Source organism: Mobula hypostoma, chromosome 1 (genome assembly GCF_963921235.1).
Source record: "Mobula hypostoma chromosome 1, sMobHyp1.1, whole genome shotgun sequence".
NCBI classification, from domain to species: Eukaryota; Metazoa; Chordata; class Chondrichthyes; order Myliobatiformes; family Myliobatidae; genus Mobula; species Mobula hypostoma.
In genome coordinates this window covers 145729244-145746702 of record NC_086097.1, presented here as the reverse complement: position 1 = coordinate 145746702, position 17459 = coordinate 145729244, and the positions used below count along the sequence as shown (strand labels likewise).

Sequence of the window (17459 nt, the reverse complement as noted above, 5' to 3'; positions counted from 1 at the left end):
CCTCTGCCTACTAACCTATCTTTCCAATACACCGTATCTCCTTGGACATTCAACTCCCTATGGCAGCCATCTTTTAGCCAAGTTTCAGAGTTGGCCACAACATCATACTTGCCAATCTATAGCTGAATTTCAAGATCGTCCATTTTATTTTTTATGCTGTGTGCATTCAAATACAACACTTTCAGTCCAATATCTGCAACTGTTTTCCCCAAAGGAGACCACAACTTGAAAATTGAATACAATAACCTAGATTAAAAGAAGTCCAAGTGAACCACTGCTCCTCCTGGAAGAACTGTTTGTGCCTATGTGACTAAAGGTGTAATATCTACTGTAGTTCTATAGAAAGTGCCATAAAACGCGTGGTTGCTATGGATGAAAAAGCAGACCAGGAAGACACAAAGGGATTGCTGAAAGGGAAGGGATGGAACCACATTGAAGATGGCAGAACTTGCAAAGGACAATCCACTGTATCTTCTACAGTCGGGTAGAAGATGAAAACCAAAGGAACCTCATAGTACTGGGAGAATAAGGGATGAGAGTAAAGTTTCTGGACTCTGACAACTACTGAACAAGAAAGCATGGTAACGTTAAAAATCCCAGAGATATCTGTCAACAAAATCTTTGGACTAGTCCTTACGACAAACAGCAGAGGAGAAAGTATGAACTGAGATAACCAATTGATGTAAATAATTTCTTTTACTGATGATTTTCACTGGGTCTGGTCAGTTTCACAGGCATATTTGGCACAGTCTTCTAATAACATAATGGTCTTTGAACGGCTGTTATCTTATACAGTAGATTTGAATGGACAATATCTTGTGACGCACTTGGAAGTGTGTGTGTATATATGTATACATGCATGCATATATTTACATAAGAAATTGGGTGACAAGTATACTTGAACAACATGTTCCAGTACTTGCTCTTCACTCTTTGCCTCAGTAAGATTTAACCGTGACTTAAAGTTGTTTTTACTTCATTGCCAGTTTGGAAAGCAAAGGAATTAAAAACAACAACTACTCTTAAGACAACTTCTTCCCATGTTAAATTGCTTTTACTTAATTTGTATTTTTTCCCTTTTTACATTGTAGGGGCTATAGCTGCAAACCCGCTCACAGGGCGTGTTATTGGTGGACACGAGGCAGTGCCACACAGCTGGCCATGGCAGGTAAGCAAATGTTATTAATTCTAGCTCACTGAATATGCACAACAGGATATTTGTAAGAAAACGTCAACCTGACAACTTTAAAATGAGTTCATCAAGTATATAAAGTTTGCATATGACTTCACGGATGTGCTCATCTTAATGATATATAGACTTTTCTATTACATATAATATATGCACTGTTTCTGTTGACTGTAGTTCATTTACTGTTAAATATAGGCACAAAAGGGCAAAGTTGGCCACATGAACTAAATTAATTATTTAATTGTCTCATCAAATGTATTTAAAGAAAGGGAATTTTTAGTCTTCTTTTCTGTATCTGCATGAATTCATTACATATGCATTCAAGATGGTTCTTAGAACTCCCTTTTTTCCTCCCTTAACCCTCCTCGGGCCTGACAACCCTCTTAAAATTGTGATCAGCACAGGATACCCATTTTGTATCCACAGATCAGCAGGCACATTTAATTTGAAGGTTTAATGCACAACACATTTTTCCTTGAATTTTTGTTTGATGTGAGGATATATTCTTCCTAGATTTTTCCCTTTATGTCTACTAATGATATTCCAAAACTACATTTCCATAATCCAGTGAACCTTGTTAATGTTCTGATCTCAAGTTTCAAAGGCGACTGCACAAGTACATCCATGCTATTCAGTTTTTCCAACCTGAGTTTATTTTGTATGAAAAGGAAAAAAAATTGTAATGCCTTTTTTCTGTCTTCTTTTTATTTTAGGTCTCTCTGCAGTTTGCTTATGACTTTGATCCTAACTACTTCCAACATATGTGTGGTGGAACCATAATTGCTGGATCCTGGGTTATGACTGCTGCACATTGCATTCTTTCGTAAGTCAGTTATATTTAAGATGAGCATTGTATCTTTGTTTTGTACCAATATTCAGCATGAAATTATGCCCAAGTGGTCCTGTCTTGCAAGTATTATTTAGAGAAAGTAATGCAGATGATAAATGAAAGTAGGATAGCGGATGTTGTCTACATGGACTTCAGAAAAGCCTTTTGCAACATCCTTCATGGTAGGCTGGTCCGGAGATTAAGCAATATGAGATCCACAATGAGCTGGGAGACCGGGAAATTGGACACAACATTGCCTTGGTCGTAAAAGAAAGAAATTAGTAATAGAAGGTTGTTACTCTGGCTAGATATCTGTGACAAGTGTTATTCTGCTAGGATGAGTGCTGGGACCACTGTTGTTTGTAATATACTATATATTAATGACTTGGAAGAAAATACAGATAGTTTGATTCAGAAAATTGGTAGAATTCTAGAAAGCAGGAAGGTTGTCAAAGGATACAGCAGCATATGAACTAGTTGTAAACTTGGGCAGAGAAATAGCAGATGGAATTTAATCTAAACAAATGCATTTTTAAAAAATTTTAGGACGTCAACTGTAAGAGGTAAGTATACGACAGAGCTCTTGAAGCCCTCCATTGGTCGGGATCAACAATGGGTATTGTGTCTTAGCTGCCTACATGATCTATAGGCCAATACACCAAGCCAGGGCAGTACAGTATGGAGAGCAAGCTGTTGCCCATGTAGCAAGCTCCCGCTCTCCGTGCTGGTAATGAATCCAAAGGAAGGCAGACACTAATACAGTCTGGTATCAGTAGTGTTGCAGGAGTTGCCAATCAGCTTTGAACTCACATAGGACTGTTATAGGGACTCCAGCTCCAGATTTTTCCACAGAGTTTACTCTCAAAGTTTTCCCCATGAATGGTATTGCAACAAAGCAGTGGGGGTTTGATATCAGAATTTTCCTTCTCCTAGATGAGCGATCAGTGCTGGCTGACTAGCCCCTTCTGCCCGAAGCAACTGGTTTTAAGACACCAGTGACCCACATTGGCCCCTCTCCTGTCAGTAGCAATGGTTCCACTGGGCTTAGTAGGTAAGCCACACATGAAGGCCAGGAGCAGCACTTGGTTGTCAGAGGCTATTTGAGACACACACATTGGGATTTTATCCCCACTATCTCCCCCGGCTATGACAAAGTTAAGGAACTTAAGAGCGGTGTTCTTAGGACCAGTGATAAACACAGGGATTTTGGGTTACAAGTCCACAGCTCCTTGAAAGTGCTGATACAGGAAGATAGGGTGATAAGGAGGCACATGGCATGCTTGTCTTTCTCAGTCAGGATATTGAGTATAAAAGTTGGGAAATTATATTTCAATGACAAAGTTTTGATTTGGCTGCATTTGGAGTATAGTGTACAACTCTAGTTACTGCATTACAGGAAGGATGTGGAGACTTTGGAGAAGGTGGTTAAATGGTTTAGCAAGAGGTTTCACAAACTTGGATTGTTTCCTCTGGTGTACTGGGGACTGAGAAATAACCCGATAGATGTTTATAGAATTAGGAGAGGTGTAGGTAGGGTAGACAATCTGAGTCTTTTTCCCAGGGTGGAAATGTCAAATACTGGAGGACATATGTTAATAACAAGAAGAAAAAAGTTTAAAGGAGAATTGTGAGACCAGTTTTTTACACAGAGAGTAGTTGGTGACTGATGCATGTTGCTAGGGTGGAAAGTAGGAGCAGATACTGTTCTCTGTTCTGTTCTGTGATGACAAAGCTTTGCAATTTCAAATTTAGACTATAACCACTGTATTGTAACTTATTAAACCGATGTAGGAATTAATGTTTTGACAAATAATGTGCAAAATCAGTTTGGTTTCCTACTTCCTACAGTGATACGATATAACACAATTAGAATTATTACTTCATCATAATAATTAATTTCCATCCATGAATCTGCAACAGATACAGATGTCAAGTAAGAAAAACTCTTAGTGGTGAAGAGTTGTGGGTGCACACTTACTCGTTGCAACCATGTGTTTTTGTTTAAAGGAATAAGCTTATTTGGTATATATTGAACTTTATATTAATCACTGGCCTAGGATTCAGTTGCATAACTCATTCAGTGAACTATATTTAACTTTGAATGCATTCCTTTCTAAACACTGGCCACATCCTTTGGATCATGCGAAGAATAGTGCAATAAGCTATCTGCTGGAGGATCTCAGTAAATCAAGCAGCATCTGCTGTGGGAAAGGACTTGTTGATGTTATAGTTGGAACCCTAAATCAGTACTCAAATGATCAGAATGATGGAGGGCATGAGAAGTATCTAGAGTGTAGGGGAATTAGTATGGAGTTGAGGTATGAGGAGATCAGTGGTGCAGGAGCAGCCAGAAACAAAGGGTCTACCAGGACAGCCCAGTTTATTGTTTTTGGATAACAGATAGCAGCAGGAAATGCAGGGTTGATATTTGTCACAGAGATGTATTTGTAGTCGTTTCTTTTCAGACCCTGTATATTTGTCGAACAGTGTAACGTTTGAGAATTTACATCATTTTTTAGCTTTAAATTCCTTTAAATTCTGAATTCCCATCTTTGGATAATCAGTTGCAGTTTCACCATAGGAAGCTTCCACTTTGATGGGATTCTCACTTGCTGATGCCTTAGCCCACTGGAGTAATTCCTGGGTGCCAAATGAGTGTCTATCCAATGAAAAGATGCAGGTAGCTGGGACAGCCGAGGTGGTTTGGACAATGTCCCCCCTTTTTGTTCCACTTAAAAGTGAGACTCTTCCCATGCATATTTTTGTACTTAATTATGGATAGTTATTTCTTATTCCCTGTGTGATGTTATCCTAACCAATATTTATCCCTCAATCTATATTAGTAAAGCAGACTAAATCTGGCTAGTTTTCCCCCTGCACCATGAAGGACAGTTACATGCAAACTGATGACGTGATAGTGCAGTGGTTAGCACAATCTCTTGTAGGATTTGGGTTACTGAGTTGTCTGCATGCCACATTGGTGTTGGAAATGTGGCGACACTTGTAGGCTGTCCAGACAATCTTCCCTGATTTCATTTGCATGTTTCAATGTAGATGTGAGAAATAAAGCTGAACTTTAACTGCATTTTCTACTTTGGAACATCACATAGGAAATAGAAAGTAACAATCCACAATTAAAAGCAGCATTGCAGAAAAAATACAGCATTGCAGAACTCCTTAATTAACTGGTAAGATGCTTTAAGGTTTCCTGTGATTGTGAAAGGTGTTATATTGAAGGAAATCTTTCCTGCTTTCCCTTCAGCTACCCAGGAAGATATGCTGTTGTCCTCGGAGAGCATGATCTGCAACAAAAAGGCAATGAATATTTGAGACATGTTGATTTAATCATCCGTCATGAGAGATGGAACCCAATGTCGCTCACAAATGGGTAATTGAGAATTTTAAGACCTAGAACTTTCAACTATTGAGATCTCTTCCATAGCTGTACAGTTGGTATCTTTGCCTGCTTAATATCTATCAGCTCACTTCAAGAATAACCAATTATGCACGAAGTTTCTGGAAGATACAAGCTGTAGCAATTATACAAGAAACTCTTAAAATTTGTTTACATGTCTTAGGGATAAAGGTGTCACATTGCTTTACCCTTGGGAAGAAAATCCACTGTACACCACCCTAGAGTGTCCAGTGTTACATTATTCAAGACATTCTGAAATAATTTAGCAGAATTAATTTCACAAGAACTTTGAACGCTGGCTAAGCCATTTAGCTCATGATGTTTTGCTGATCTTGATGCCCATCTATACTAAGTGTCCTCGTTATGGATATTATCCATATCCCTTGATTCCTTTTATATTCATGTATCTCTCCTGAACTCCACCAAACTGCCTGCTTCTACTACTAACCCTAGTAACCTATTCCAAGGACCTATCACTTTGCATAAAAACCTGCCCCTCAAATCACCTTTAAACTTTCCTCTTCTAACCTTAAAAACATGTCATCTGATGTTTAACATTTCTACCCTGGGGAAGAATTCTGACTATCCACCCTATCTATAGCTCTTGTAATTTTAAATAACTTCTTAGCCCCTGATGCTCTAAGGAGAACAGCCTGAGTTTATCCAAACTTTCCTTATTGTTCATAGCACTAATCCAGACAGCATTCTGGTAAACCTCTTCTGTGCTCTCACCACATCCTTCTTATAATCAGCTGACAAGAACTGCATGTATAATTCAAGTGCAGTCTGACTAAAGTTTTACAGAGCTGCAGTATGATTTACTTACTCTTATTCTCAGCTACCCGCCAGTGAAGGCAAGCATGCCACACATTCTTTACTACCTTATCCACTTGCGTAGCTTCTTTCAGTGAACTATGGACCTGGACCCACAAGATCACTCTCTACCTCTATGCTATTAGCCAATCCATTATTAATTTTATATTTTCTCTTTCATTTGACCTCCCAAAGTGCAGCACCTATCACTTGCTTGGATTCAATTCCATCTCCTACTTCTTGGCCCATGTATGCAACTGATCTATATCCTATTATCTCCTTCGATAATCCTTTACACTGTCCACATTTCCCCCAATCACAATGACATCCACAAACTTTCTAATCCACCCATCTACATTTTCATTCATGTCATTGACATATATCATAAATAACAGAGAACCAGCATAGCTCCTTCTGTGATTGGTTTTTATATTATCGACTTTTCAATTCAATTCAAGTTTAATCGTTATTTAACCATACACGCATACTGCTGAATACAGTCAAAAGAGGCAGCATTACTCCAGGATCAAGGTGTAAAACACAGTACCAACAGTCACGCACAGCACAAAGCACATATAGCACGTATAAAACAGGAATACAGCCACTCAATAGAAGAGATCAAACTCAAGACATCCAGTGCCGCCAAAACCTGCAGTCGACCACAATAGAGCTTGTCTATTGCCAAGTGAATACTGGTTGTGGGGAGGGGGGGGTGGTGGGCAACGCCAACTCCAGCCTGGATGCCATGCCACACTGTCCCCAACGCCTCCCCCAGCAGCAGTAAACAGACAACACCACAGCTCGAGACCTAGTCCTCATACATACAAGATAGCAAACACATATAAGCCCATAAGACCATAAGACAAAGGAGCAGAAGTCGGCCATTCGGCCCATAGAGTCTGCTCCGCCATTTTATCATGAGCTGATCCACTCTCCCATTTAGTCCCACTCCCCTGCCTTCTCACCATAACCTTTGATGCCCTGGCTACTCAGATACCTATCAATCTCTGCCTTAAATACACTCAATGACTTGGCCTCCACTGCTGCCAGTGGCAACAAATTCCATAGATTCACCACCTTCTGGCTAAAAAAATTTCTTCGCATTTCTGTTCTGAATGGGCACCCTTCAATCCTTAAGTCATGCCCTCTCGTACTGGACTCCCTCATCATGGGAAACAACTTTGCCACATCCACTCTGTCCATGCCTTTCAACATTTGAAATGTTTCTATGAGGTCCCCCCTCATTCTTCTAAACTCCAAGGAATACAATCCAAGAGTGGACAAACGTTCCTCATATGTTAACCCTCTCATTCCTGGAATTATTCTAGTGAATCTTCTCTGTACCCTCTCCAACGTCAGCACATCCTTTCTTAAATAAGGAGACCAAAACTGCCCACAGTACTCCAAGTGAGGTCTTACCAGCGCCTTATAGAGCCTCAACATCACATCCCTGCTCCTATACTCTATTCCTCTAGAAATGAATGCCAACATTGCATTCGCCTTCTTCACCACCGACTCAACTTGGAGGTTAACCTTAAGGGTATCCTGCCCGAGGACTCCCAAGTCCCGTTGCATCTCAGAACTTCGAATTCTCTCCCCATTTAAATAATGGTCTGCCCATCTATTTCTTCTGCCAAAGAGCATAACCATACACTTATCAACATTGTACTTCATTTGCCACTTCTTTGCCCATTCTTCCAATCTATCCAAGTCTCTCTGCAGACTCTCTGTTTCCTCAGCACTACCAGCCCCTCCACTAATCTTTGTATCATCAGCAAACTTAGCCACAAAGCCATCTATTCCATAATCCAAATTGTTGAAGTACAATGTATAAAGAAGTGGCCCCAACACGGACCCCTGTGGAACACCACTGGTAACCGGCAGCCAACCAGAATAGGATCCCTTTATTCCCACTCTCTGTTTCCTGCCAAACAGCCAACGCTCTATCCACGTATGTAACTTTCCCATAATTCCATGGGCTCTTATCTTGTTAAGTAGCCTCATGTGTGGCACCTTGTCAAAGGCCTTCTGAAAATCCAAATATACAACATCCACTGCATCTCCCTTGTCTAGCCTACTGGTAATTTCCTCAAAAAATTGTAATACGTTTGTCAGGCAGGATTTTCCTTTAAGGAAACCATGCTGAGTTCTGCCTATCTTGTCATATGCCTCCAGGTACTCTGTAACCTCATCCTTGACAATCGATTCCAACAACTTCCCAACCACTGACGTCAAGCTAACAGGTCTATAATTTTCTTTTGCTTCCTTGCCCCCTTCTTAAATAGCGGAGTGACATTGGCAATCGTTCAGTCCTCCGGAACCCTGCTAGAATCTATCGACTTTTGAAAGATCATCGCTAATGCCTCCGCAATCTCCAAAGCTGCTTCCTTCAGAACACAAGGGTGCATTCCATCTGGTCCGGGAGGTTTATCGACCTTTAGACTATTCAGCTTCCTGAGTACTTTCTCTGTCTTAATTGTGACTGCACACACTCCTGTTCCCTGCCACCCTTGAGTGTCCGGTATACTGCTGATGTCTTCCTCAGTGAAAACTGATGCAAAATACTCGTTCAGTTCCTCTGCCATCTCCTTATCTCCCATTACAATTTCTCCAGTACCATTTTCTATCGGTCCTATATCTACTCGCACCTGTCTTTTACTCTTTATATACATGAATAAGCTTTTAGTTTCCTCTTTGATATTATTTGCTAGCTTCCTTTCATAGTTAATCTTTTCCTTCTTAATGACCTTCTTAGTTTCCTTTTGTAAGCTTTTAAAAACTTCCCAATCCTCTGTAGGATATCAGTAAAATGAAATCACGCAAAATATATATGTATATAGTCCAGACCCTGAGTCCTTTGTCTTGCTAAGTGAACACAGGTGTGGGGCAGCACCAACTCCATTCTTCTATCTTTGATTCTTTGCTCTCAATAGGCCCTTGGTTCTTTCATATTTCTGGTACTTATTTAGAGATGATCCAGGAAAGACTGACCAAAATGACTGCAAGGATGAGGGAGTTGCAGTTTGTGAATAGAGAAGAGATGCTGGAACCTCGGATGGCAGTATTTAATATAAGGAAAGGCATAGATTAGGTAGATACCTACCATGGGGCTAAGTGCCAAGAGAAGTTAATGATACTAAAGACCAATCATTTTCCACGGCTTGATGACCGAGATTTCAGAATGGGGTTATGGTACTTGGACCCAAGCAATTTATAGGGGGAAGGACTAAGAACATGACTAAGTGTTTTTATTTTCCTCAGATAAAGGTTTGTTACTTGGAGTCCATAGTCAAGAGTAGTGTGGAGACAGATTCAATTGTAGCACTTAAAAGGGAGTGGATAGTACCTGAGAAGAAAGAGTCTCTAGGGCTATAGGAAAAGGCTGAACTGCTGTTAGTAGAACCAGTGTGGCCACGCAGACAGATTGGCTTCCTTCTTCGCTGTAACCATTCAGTGATTTTGTGAAAACAATAATTATTGTACTTTCAAAGTACTTCATTGTCTGTTAAGTACTTTGGGATAGTTTAATATCAGAAAAGGCATAATGTAAATAAAAGTTATACTGGTTTCAGTAAATATTTATCCACTGTAAATTTTCTGTAGAAAGCAACCAAGTAATGCTCAGCCATGAGAATGATGGCTGATTTTATTTCTCCTCCCTTACCTCATGGAGGTTAAAGAAAGGAGGCTAATTCGGTGCCATGGAGCCAGCACACAAGGTTGCCTTACAAGCTATAAGGAGAGATTGGGCAGATTTGTATTGTTTTCTCTGGAGCTGCAGAAGCTAATTTCCCTCCCGGGATCAATAAAGTATGGCTATGACTATGAACATATAGAAACATGCCAAATTATGATAGGGTAGGTAGTCAGAGTCTTGTTACAAGAGTGGATGTGTCAAATAGCAGAGGCCACAGCTTTAGGGTGAAATACAACACGGAACCAGAACCTCTGGCCCAACTCATCCATGCCAACCATCACACCTATCTAAGCTAGTTCCATTTGCCTTCATTTGGTGCATATACAGTACCTCCATACATTTCCGTTCCATGAACCTGTCCAAGTGCCTTTTAAATGTTGTTGTTGTATCGACTACTTCTCTGGCAACTCATTCAATATTTCTTCTCTGCATGAAGAAATTGCTACTCAGGTCCTGCTTAAATCTTTCCACCTTAAACCTATGCCCTCTATTTTTTGACTCCCTTTCCCAGGAAAAAGATTCCATGCATTCATCCTATTCATGCTCCACATGATTGCATATACTTTTCTAAGTTCTCCTTTTCATCTCCTACATGCTAAGGAATAAAGTGCTCGCCTGCCCAACCTTTCCCTATAACTCGAGCTCTCAGGTCTTGGCAACATTGTAGTACTGATTTGGTGATATGTTAATTCAGGGGCAAATGGGAATTGTTTATCAATGTAAGGCATATAGGAATTGCTTTTTACCTCAATCCTCTGACTTTTAGATATGACATTGCCCTACTCCATCTGGAGCAGCCTGCGTATTCAACTCCTGATGTAGAAATAGCTCACTTACCAGCTGCTGGAGATATCGTTCCTGATGGGTATCCCTGTTACATCACAGGATGGGGATTAACCAGACGTAAGTACAAAACAATGTACAAGGCTACCACAAAACAAATCAAATAAATAATTTATACAAGTAATGATGAGAAAGTGGAGATTACTGCCACAGATGTCTAAAGAAAGGAAACTAGATCAACATCAAAGACAGGATGGGAATCAGTAAGGTAAGTGAAGTGAAGTGAATTTATTACAGCTTTATCCAAGATGTCTAAGTATACAGGGTATCATTTCCAGTCCAAGTAATCACACTAAAGATGTTCATGTTATTCAGGGTGGATGGCTTGAGATTTGTTTTAATGAACAAATGATATATTTGCTAATTGCCATGCTTAACTGATAATGTGTGAACACAGTTTTCTTCTTGATGGCGATTGCCATAACTTGAACATGACAGGAAGTGCTCAAGCAGATATAACTGTCTAATAGTCTTGATAGTGTAGCACTCGTAGGTGTTTTACCCACCTATTGTTACTAAGGGAGAGAAATGTGCTAGATGGAATAAAGTAGCAGGTTTAAGAACATAAAATTCAGGACCAGGAGTAAGGTCTCCTGCTTGCTCTGTCATTCAGTAAAATCATTCCTCATCTTTTTCTTCAGTTCTACTCCCAACATTACCCCCATTTTCATTCATTCCCTTAATAACAAAAATCTCTAGACTCCATCTTGAATATATTTAGTGATTGAGCCTCCACAGCCCTCCTGGGTTGGGAATTCAGAGAATTTACTACCTCATGTGTGAAAGCAAATTCTTTTCTCTGTCCTGGATTGTTAACTGCTTTGTGTGAACAGTGACCCCTGCTGCTGGTGGAAAAGACAGGGTCTGACCTCAGTTGTCAAGTTCCGTAAGGAATTTGAATGCTTCAATGAGATCACCTCCTAAACTCAGAGTATATAGCACAGTCTGCCTCATCGCTTCTCATATTGCAAACCAATAGACAATTCATTGACAGAGTGAGGGTAACACATTTTCTGAAATCATCCTGGAGATCCAGGTAAAGGAGCTCCAGAGTAAAACAGGTTCTCTGTCCATAAAGTGCTACAGGTGAAGTGAAGTCTTACCCTACTGCCCATTCCTGAATCAGCAGTTGGCATATCATTGCTGGCCTCTTGACCTCCTATTCCTTTCTTTCAAAAGGACTTCCAGATGCAAGTGAATAGTGAAATGTGACAGAGGTTTCCCCAAATCCTCTGCAAGGACATATTTACACACCATCAACTTCCTGTTGGTAGAAGAAAATGGTCTACAACTTCCCAAATGTTCATTAATTTTCATCAAACCTTTCTCAAAGGAAGGCATTCCCAGCCCAGACTCCAATCCTACAGTAAGGTGGATTGTTTTGTGACATGCAAGGTAAACTGCATTTCAGTTTAAACTTTTTTTGGTGAAATGATGAGGTCATTTACTGCCTAAAGTATCTGGGAAAATTGCACCCTTTATCAATGGTAAAGCTGAAAGAAAATTGCAGCATGGACATTTTGCCAATAGGTGTCACTATATCCTATTTTACTTCTTGAAAAGATTCCCTTGCTGCTGTTAATAATTAATTTAAACAACCATGTCAAAAAGTTAGACGATCCAAAAACTGGTCACATTGTTGACAAAGAAAAGAAAAGCTCTCAAAGTTCAAAGTTCAAAGTAAATTTATTATCGAAGTACATAATGGTCACCATATACAATCCTGAGTTTTCTTGCTGGCATTCACAGTACAAACAAAAAACAACAGAATCAGTGAAAGACTACAACCAACAGGGTGGACACATAACCAATGTGCAAAAGACATCAACATTGCAAATACAAAAATAACAAATAGAAATAATAATAATAATAATAATAAATAAGCAATATATATTGAGAACATGAAATGAAGAGTCCTTGAAAGTGAGTCCATAGGTATGGGAACAGTTCAGTGCTGGGGTGAGTGAAGTTGAGTGAAGTTACCCTCACGGGTTAAGAGCCTGGGTGAATGACAGGAGGGGGAAAGGGATAGGCAGCCTGTGCAGGGTACCCCTGTGGCCATCTACCCTAACAAGTATACCACTTTGGATACTGTTGGGGAAATGATCTTGCAGAAGAAAGCCACCTTGATCAGGTCTCTGGCTCTGGCTCAGGAGGGAAATGGGGAGAAGGGTCGAGCTGGAGATACAGGGGATTTGTTGGTTAGGGGAAAAGAAAAGAGCGTGATGGCAGCTGTGAGAAGAGAGCAGGGACTGAATGGTGGGGCAGAGGGTCTTTGATGATGGATGCTGCATTCCTGCAACAGTGCTCCATGTAAGTTTTCACAATGGTAGTGAGGGCTTTCTCCGTGATGGACCGGGCCCTATCCATTACTTTTCATAGGCTTTCTTTTCAAGGGCATTAGCGTTTCCATACCAGGCCATGATGCAACCAGCCAATAAACTCTCCACCATACATCTATAGAAGTCTGACAAATTTTTAGATGACATGCCACATGTTCAAAAATTCTAAGACAGTAGAGGTGCTGCTGTGCTTTTCTCATAATGGTACTTCCATGCTGAACCCAGGACAAATCCTCTGAAATGACAACACTGAGGAAGTTAAAGTTGCTGACCCTCTCCACCCCTGATCCCCTGATGACTACAGACTCAAGACCTTTGTTTTCTTCCCTCCTCAAGTTAATAATCAGCTCTTTGGTTTTGCTGACATTAAGTGTGAGGTTGTTGTTATGGCACCACTCAGCCAGATTTTCAATTTCCCTCCTGCATACTGATACAGCACCACCTTTGATTTGGTCAACATCGATGGTTACATCAGCAAACTTAAATATGGCATTGGAGCTGTGCTTAGCCTCACAGTCGTAAGTATGAAGGGAGTAGAGCAGGGAGCTAAGTATATATCCTTGTGCGGATTGTGGTTTACCTGTGCCGATTGTGGAAGAGCTGTTGTTGCCAATCTGAACTAACTGGGATCTGCAAGTGAGGAAATTGAGAATCCAGTTGTATAAGGAGGTATTGAGGCCAAGCTGTTGTAGCTTATTGATTAGTTTTGAGGGGATGGTAGTAAAGACATATATGGTTTGGCCAATTGGGCAGAAAGCTGGCACATTGAATTTACTGCAGTAAAGTATAAGGGAATAAATTTAGTGAAGTACAACAAAGTAAAGAAGTGCATAGTAAATGGGAGGATATTGAGTGATGTAGATGAACTAAGTTATTTCTTCAGCAATTTGAACGGGGCACAACTGAGCAAGCGCGTGCAGGTTGGCCAGTGAGAACAACGGGAAGAGTTTAAAAACAAGCAGAGCTTAAAAGGTGACGGTTATTTCTTCAGCGGTTTGAACAGGGCACGACTGTGCAAGCGTGTGTAGGTCGGCCAGTGAGAACAGCGAGAAGAGTTTAAAAAGAGGACAGCTTTATACAGTGGGTGTCAGAGTAGAGGGAGACAGAGCAGGAAGGCTTTGGCTCAATGCGGCTTCAGTGATGAGGGATCGAGGCGAGGTAGGTTATCAGTTTAGAATACAGACAGAAAATATGTGTGTGAGGCCAGCTTTCTGTGCTCAGTGTCAGATGTGCGAAGTCCTGGAGATTTCCAGCCTCCCAGATGGCCATATCTGCACTTGGTGCATCAAGCTGCAGCTCCTCAGAGACCGTGTTAGGGAACCAAAGCTGCAGCTCAATGACCTTTGTCTGGTCAGGGAGAGTGAGGAGGTCATAGAGAAGAGCTATAGGCAGGTAGTTACTCCAGGGTCTCGGGAGACAGATAAGTCAGGAGAGGGAAGGAAGTACTCCTGTTTGAGTACCCTTGGGGGAGACGGCCTACCTGGGGGAAACAACAGTGGTCGTGCCTCCGGCACAGAGCTTGGCGCTGTGGCTCAGAAGGGTAGGGAAATGAAGAGGATGGCAGCAGTAATAGGGTACTCTATAGTTAGGGGGTCAGACAGGCAATTCTGTGGACACAGGAAAGAAATGAAGATGGTAGTTTGCCTCCCAGGTGCCAGAGTCCGGGATGTTTATGATCGCATCTACGATATCTTGAAGTGGGAAGGAGAATAGCCAGAGGTCGTGGTACATATTGGTACCAACGACATAGGTAGGAAAAAGGAGGAGGTCTTGAAAACAGACTACAGGGAGTTAGGAAGGAAGTTGAGAAGCAGGACCTCAAAGATAGTAATCTTGGGATTACCGCCTGTGCCACATGACAGTGAGTATAGGAATAGAATGAGGTGGAGGATAGATGCGTGTCTGAGGGATTGGAACAGGGGGCAGGGATTCAGATTTCTGGATCATTGGGACCTCTTCTGGGGCAGGTGTGACCTGTACAAAAAGGATGGGTTGCACTTGAATCCCAAGGGGACCAATATCCTGGTGGGGAGGTTTACAAAAGCTATTGAGGAGAGTTTAAACCAGGATTGCTGGGGTCGGAACTGAACTGAAGTGACGGAGGAAAGGGAGGTTGGTTCACAAATAGTGACAGCTTGGCGACAGTGTGTGAGGGAGGATAGACAGATGATAGAGAAGGGACGCACTCAGACCGATGATTTGAGATGTGTCTATTTTAATGCAAGGAGCATTATGAATAAAGTGGATGAGTTTAGAGCGTGGATCAGCACTTGGAGCTATGATGTTGTGGCCATTACAGAGGCTTGAATAGTGCAGGGGCAGGAATGGCTACTTCGAGTGCCAGGCTTTAGATGTTTCAGAAACGACAGGGAGGGAGGCAAAAGAGCTGGGGGCATGGCACTGTTGATCAGAGATAGTGTCACAGCTGCAGAAAAGGAAGAGGTCATGGAGGGGTTGTCTACGGAGTCTCTGTGGGTGAAAGTTAGGAATAGGAGGGGGTCAATAACTCTACTGGGTATTTTTTATAGACCACCCAATAGTAACAGGGACATCGAGGAGCAGATAGGGAGACAGATTCAGGAAAGGAATAATAATAACAGCGTTGTTGTGGTGGGAGATTTTAATTTCCAAAATATTGATTGGCATCTCCCTAGACTGAGGGGTTTAGATGGGGTAGAGTTTGTTAGGTGTCTTCAGGAAGGTTTATTGACAAAATATGTAGATAAGCCTACAAGAGGAGAGGCTGGTATTGGCAAATGAACCTGGTCAGGTGTCACATCTTTCAGTGGGAGAGCATTTTGGGGATAGTGATCACAACTCTATCTCCCTTACCATAGCATTGGAGAGGGAAAGGAACGGACAGGTTACGGAAACGTTTAATTGGAGTAAGGGGAAATATGAGGCTATCAGGCAGGAACTAGGAAGCATAAATTGGAAACAGATGTTCTCAGGGAAGCGTACGGAAGAAATGTGGCATATGTTCAGGGGATATTTGTGTGGCATTCTGTATAGGTACGTTCCAATGGGACGGGGAAAGGATGGTAGGGTACAGGAACCGTGGTGTACAAATGCTGATGTAAATCTAGTTAAGAAGAAAAGAAGAGCTTACAAAAGGTTCAAAAAACTAGGTAATGGTAGACATATAGAAGTTTATAAGGCTAGCAGGAAGGAGCTTAAGAATGAAATTAGGAGAGCCAGAAGCGGTCATGAGAAGGCCTTGGCAGACAGGATTAAGGAAAACCCCAAGGCATTCTACAAGTAAGTGAAGAGCAAGAGATGTGAGAGAATAGGACCAATCAAATGTGACAGTGGAAAAGTGTGTATGGAACTGGAGGAGATAGCAGAGATACTTAATGAATACTTTGCTTCAGTATTCACTACGGAAAAGCGTCTTGGCAATTGTAGGGATGACTTGCAGCGGACTGAAAAGATTGAGGATGTAGATATTAAGGAAGAGGATGTGCTGGAGCTTTTGGAAAGCATCAAGTTGGATAAGTCACTGGGACTGGACGGGACGTCCCTCAGGCTACTGTGTGAAGGAAGGGAGGAGATTGCTGAGCCTCCTGCGATGATCTTTCCATCATCAATGGGGACGGGAGAGGTTCCAGAGGATTGGAGGGTTGCTGATGTTGTTCCCTTATTCAAGAAAAGGAGTGGGGATAGCCCAGGAAATTATAGACCAGTGAGCCTTACTTCAGTGTTTAGCAAGTTGATGGAGAAAATCCTGACAGGCAGGATTTATGAACATTTGGAGAAGCATAATATGATTAGGAATAGTCAGCATGACAGGTCATGCCTTACAAGGCTGATAGAATTTTTTGAGGATGTGACTAAACACATTGATGAAGGTAGAGCCGTAGATGTAGAGTAAATGGATTTTAGCAAGGCATTTGATAAGGTACCCCCTGCAGGGCTTATTGAGAAAGTAAGGAGGCATGGGATCCAAGGGGACATTGCTTTGTGGATCCAGAACTGGCTTGCCCACAGAAAGCAAAGAGTGGTTGTAGACGAGTCATATTATGTATGGAGGTCGGTCACCAGTGGTGAGCCTCAAGGATCTGTTCTGGGACCCTCACTCTTCGTGATTTTTATAAATGACCTGAATGAGGAAGTGGAGGGATGGGTTAGTAAATTTGCTAATGACACAAAGGTTGGGGTGTTGCGGCCAGTGTGAAGGGCTGTCAGAGGTTACAGCGGGACATTGATAGGATGCAAAACTGGGCTGAGAAGTGGCAAATGGAGTTCAATCCAGATAAGTGTGAGGTGGTTTATTTTAGTAGGTCAAATACGATGGTGGAATATAGCATTAATGGTAAGACTTTTGGCAGTGT

General features: G+C 41.5%; 1 protein-coding gene across 1 annotated transcript in view; it reads left to right on the top strand.

Annotated features, from left to right (window-relative positions):
- Positions 1 to 17459, top strand: part of LOC134346134 (chymotrypsin-like elastase family member 2A) — a 62175-nt gene that overhangs the window by 33988 nt on the left and 10728 nt on the right. Inside the window, exons 4-7 of the mRNA XM_063047472.1 lie at positions 1092 to 1168; positions 1903 to 2012; positions 5281 to 5406; positions 10710 to 10846. Coding sequence (XP_062903542.1) covers positions 1092 to 1168; positions 1903 to 2012; positions 5281 to 5406; positions 10710 to 10846 — 450 coding nt within the window. The remainder of the gene's footprint in view (positions 1 to 1091; positions 1169 to 1902; positions 2013 to 5280; positions 5407 to 10709; positions 10847 to 17459) is intronic.